Genomic DNA, 3,349 nt, shown 5'->3' with positions numbered 1-3,349 from the left:
GATCGGCGAAATAAAGAAATTTAGCTTTTTGCAGCAAAACTGTCACAAAACTGAAAATACGAAGGGCGTCATGATCTGGAGAATATTTTAAAGAATCTTTTGGCGGAAATCGCATGTCGATCGATGCAGCCATTAAAAAGCCTTTTGAATAGCAAAATTCAGCCACCACAAATAGATAATAGATTTATGATCCCTGTGGGAAAGTTTGTATTACAATCGCAAACACACACATGTAATAAATGCATATTAATTCAAACATACAAATTATACTTATAAAGAATTTATGATCCCTGTGGGGACGTTTGGGTTACGATATTGCCAACATACACGAGCAAACGCTTATTATTCAAACTTACAATTAAATATGTTACAAAGAATATCGGTTACACAATATTACACCAACGCAGAACAGTTTTACAGACGTGGCATTGCTGGTCGCCACTGTGCAGCGTCCTGGTTTGTTGGGTTTGTTTTTTGGGGGTTTTTTTGCACTAGGATTATCATGTCTCACTCAAGGACACACCCCAGTGACCAACCACCCACCCCTCCATCCATTAATCCATCCATCCATCCAGCTAGCCTCCCTTCCAGCAATCCTCCCATCCATCTATTCACCCACTCACCCACCCATCCATCCATCCATCCATCCATCCATCCATTCACCCACCCATCGATACATCCATCCTCTCATCCATTCACCCACCCATCCATACACCCATCCATCCATCCTCTCATCCATTCACCCACCCATCCACCAACTTATCCATCCATCCTCTCATCCATCCACCCACCCATCCATACACCCATCCATCCAACCTCTCATCCATTCACCCACCCATCCACCAACTTATCAATCCATCCAATCTTCCATCCATCCACTCACGCATCCGTCCCTCTCCCCAGGAGCTGATGTTTTGCTACGTGGTGTGGCCGGCCGACCTGAGCCACGAGGAGTGTCTCTCGCCTGCCTGTATAGCAAAGTTCAAAGTCAAGGTCAGTGTGTCAGTCGCTAATCTAAACCGTTGTTTGATGGTATCTTAACCCTCCAAAGTTTAGCATTTCCCGATTCTTAGTCAAGACATCGCGACCTCAGTGCTTTCTTGTCATATCTCTGGGGTTTTTTAAACATTAAAAATGTGACTTCTTCTTTAGCTCACTCTTACTGTTTTCCATGTTTAAAAAAAGTGGAGATACGACAAGAAAGCACCGAGGTCGCAACATAATAATAATATTAATAATAATAACAATATTGAGGACAATAATGATTTTATTCTTTTAAAAAAATAATATTCGTCCCCATCGACACAATTTAGATCGTTTAGAAGGCGGGCTCCGACCCTGCCTGTCAGGGCCGACCCAGGCTGAGAGGGATACAAAGTCCCAGCAAAAAGACGACCAAGATATCGATTTTAAAAAATTCTCCGCACATGGGAATTAAACTTGAGTCTATTGCACGTATGCAGCGGTGAAGAGCCTAACCACTTACATTACACCACGCTGGCACTGTGTCAGTGTGGTTCTGTAGTGTCGAAGAAAGTCCGAACAAACAAATTCAGAAGGTCTTTTTCTTTCCTTTTGCTTTTATTTTTTTTCGTTTCTTTATTTCTTTTTTGTTTTTGTTTTTTAATATATTTTTAAAAATACTTTCGCTTACTCTTCAGGAAGTGGTGGTGTCGCGCTGGGTCCCGTCGCAAGAACGTGACAACAAGACAGAGGAGGAGGAAATTCCATGAGTGAGGAGGAAGAGGAGGAGGAGGTAGGAGGTAGAGAAAAATGCAGTGAGAGAGGAGGGGGAGGAGAGAGGAAGAGAAAAATACCGTGAGAGGGGAGCAAGGGTAGAGAGGAAGAAGAAAATACAGTGAGAGAAGAGAAGGAGGAGACAGGATGAGAAAATACTGTGAGAGTGAGAGAGGAGGAAGACACAGAAGACCAGAGTTCGATCCCCAAGTCGGGAGATGAAGTTGTTTTGTTTTTTTGAATTGAGTATCTCCGTCTGTCTGCTAGAGTTTTGCGTCCCATCCAGCTCGGGTTGGCCTTCGGTGTGGAAGCAGCCGGCCTCCTAAACGATGATCTAAATTCTGGTGGTGGAAACTTCAAAAATTTACAATTACTGCACATGTCAGATCTGGGTTTTTTTTAAAGAGATAGTTTATAACGGTAACAATCATTACTGTGCGTGTAAGTGTAAGGCTTTTTGGGAGATAGTTCATAACGGTAACTATCATTACTGTGCGTGTAAGTGGAAGGCTTTTTGGGAGATAGTTCATAACGATAACTATCATTACTGTGCGTGTAAGTGTAAGGCTTTTTGAGAGATGGAAAATGAGTGACAAGTATTACTGTACATATATATACAAGTTGTAAGGCTTTTGAGAAATAGTAAATGCTGACAATTTTTACTTTACATAATGTAAGGCTTTGGAGAAAAGGAAAATAAGACAATTATTATCGTAAATATCAATTGCTCAGTGTAAGGGTCTATCATACGTCACTTACTTGTCAGAATGGCATATGGTAGAGCCTGACACGAACTACTGGATGTAAGTGTAAGGATTTTGAGAAATTGAAAATGATGACAGCTATTAGTGTACGTGTAAGGTTTTTGAGAGGTTGAGAGTAACGAGTAATACCATACTTGTAAGTTGTAAGGCTTTCGAGAAATTAGAAAATGCTGACATACATGTAAGGTTTTTGAGAGGTTGAGCATGCCAAGTAAAACCGTACAATAAAAGTTGTCAGGCTTTTGAGAAGTTGGAAAAATGCTGACAGTCATTACCGTTCATCGTGTAAGATATTTTAGAGAAAAAAGTTGCCGACAGTTATGGCTGTACATGTAATTTTTCTTCTTTTTTTAAATATTTTTTTTTAGGTTGAGAGTTCTGATAATCTTTACAGTAACTGTAAGGCTTTGAGAGCTCGTGGGAAACGCTGACAATCGTAAAGTAATATAATGTACATGTAATGAAAGTCTTCAGAGACAGACGGAAAGTGCAGACAATTTTTATAATAAATTGACTAGATTTTTGAGAGACGGGAAAATGCTGACAATTACATATATTTGTATCTCTGTACGTGTAAGTGTAAGGCTTTGGAGAGATACATTATAATAAACAATTATTACTATTACAGTACATGATGTAAGGATGTAAGGCTTTTGAGAAAGAAGTGGAGATTGCCGACTTTTGTAAAACAGTAAATGTAAGGTTTTGGGAGGTGCTGCTTGTCATTTTTGTACAGTGAGCCAGTGAGTATTTGAACTCATTCCTTCTTGCTTTGTGTTCATAGTCATGTGTGTGTGGGTGTGGTTTGTGTGTGTGTGGGGATGGGGGGGTGTAGGGGGGTGTGAAGA

General features: G+C 40.4%; 1 protein-coding gene across 1 annotated transcript in view; it reads left to right on the top strand.

The window, feature by feature from the left end:
- The window catches only part of LOC101857841, a gene marked incomplete in the record, with an annotated part of 13,446 nt that extends 11,610 nt beyond the window's left edge, over window positions 1-1,836 (top strand). The window contains 2 exon segments of the mRNA XM_013085752.2: window positions 904-993; window positions 1,662-1,836. Of these exon segments, the coding sequence (XP_012941206.1) occupies window positions 904-993; window positions 1,662-1,733 (162 nt within the window).
- Between the last annotated feature and the right edge of the window lie 1,513 nt (window positions 1,837-3,349).

Source organism: Aplysia californica, unplaced genomic scaffold (assembly GCF_000002075.1).
Source record: "Aplysia californica isolate F4 #8 unplaced genomic scaffold, AplCal3.0 scaffold00001, whole genome shotgun sequence".
Lineage (NCBI taxonomy): Eukaryota > Metazoa > Mollusca > Gastropoda > Aplysiida > Aplysiidae > Aplysia > Aplysia californica.
The sequence above is the reverse complement of the archived record's forward strand: the minus strand, read 5'-3'. Positions and strand labels throughout refer to the sequence as shown.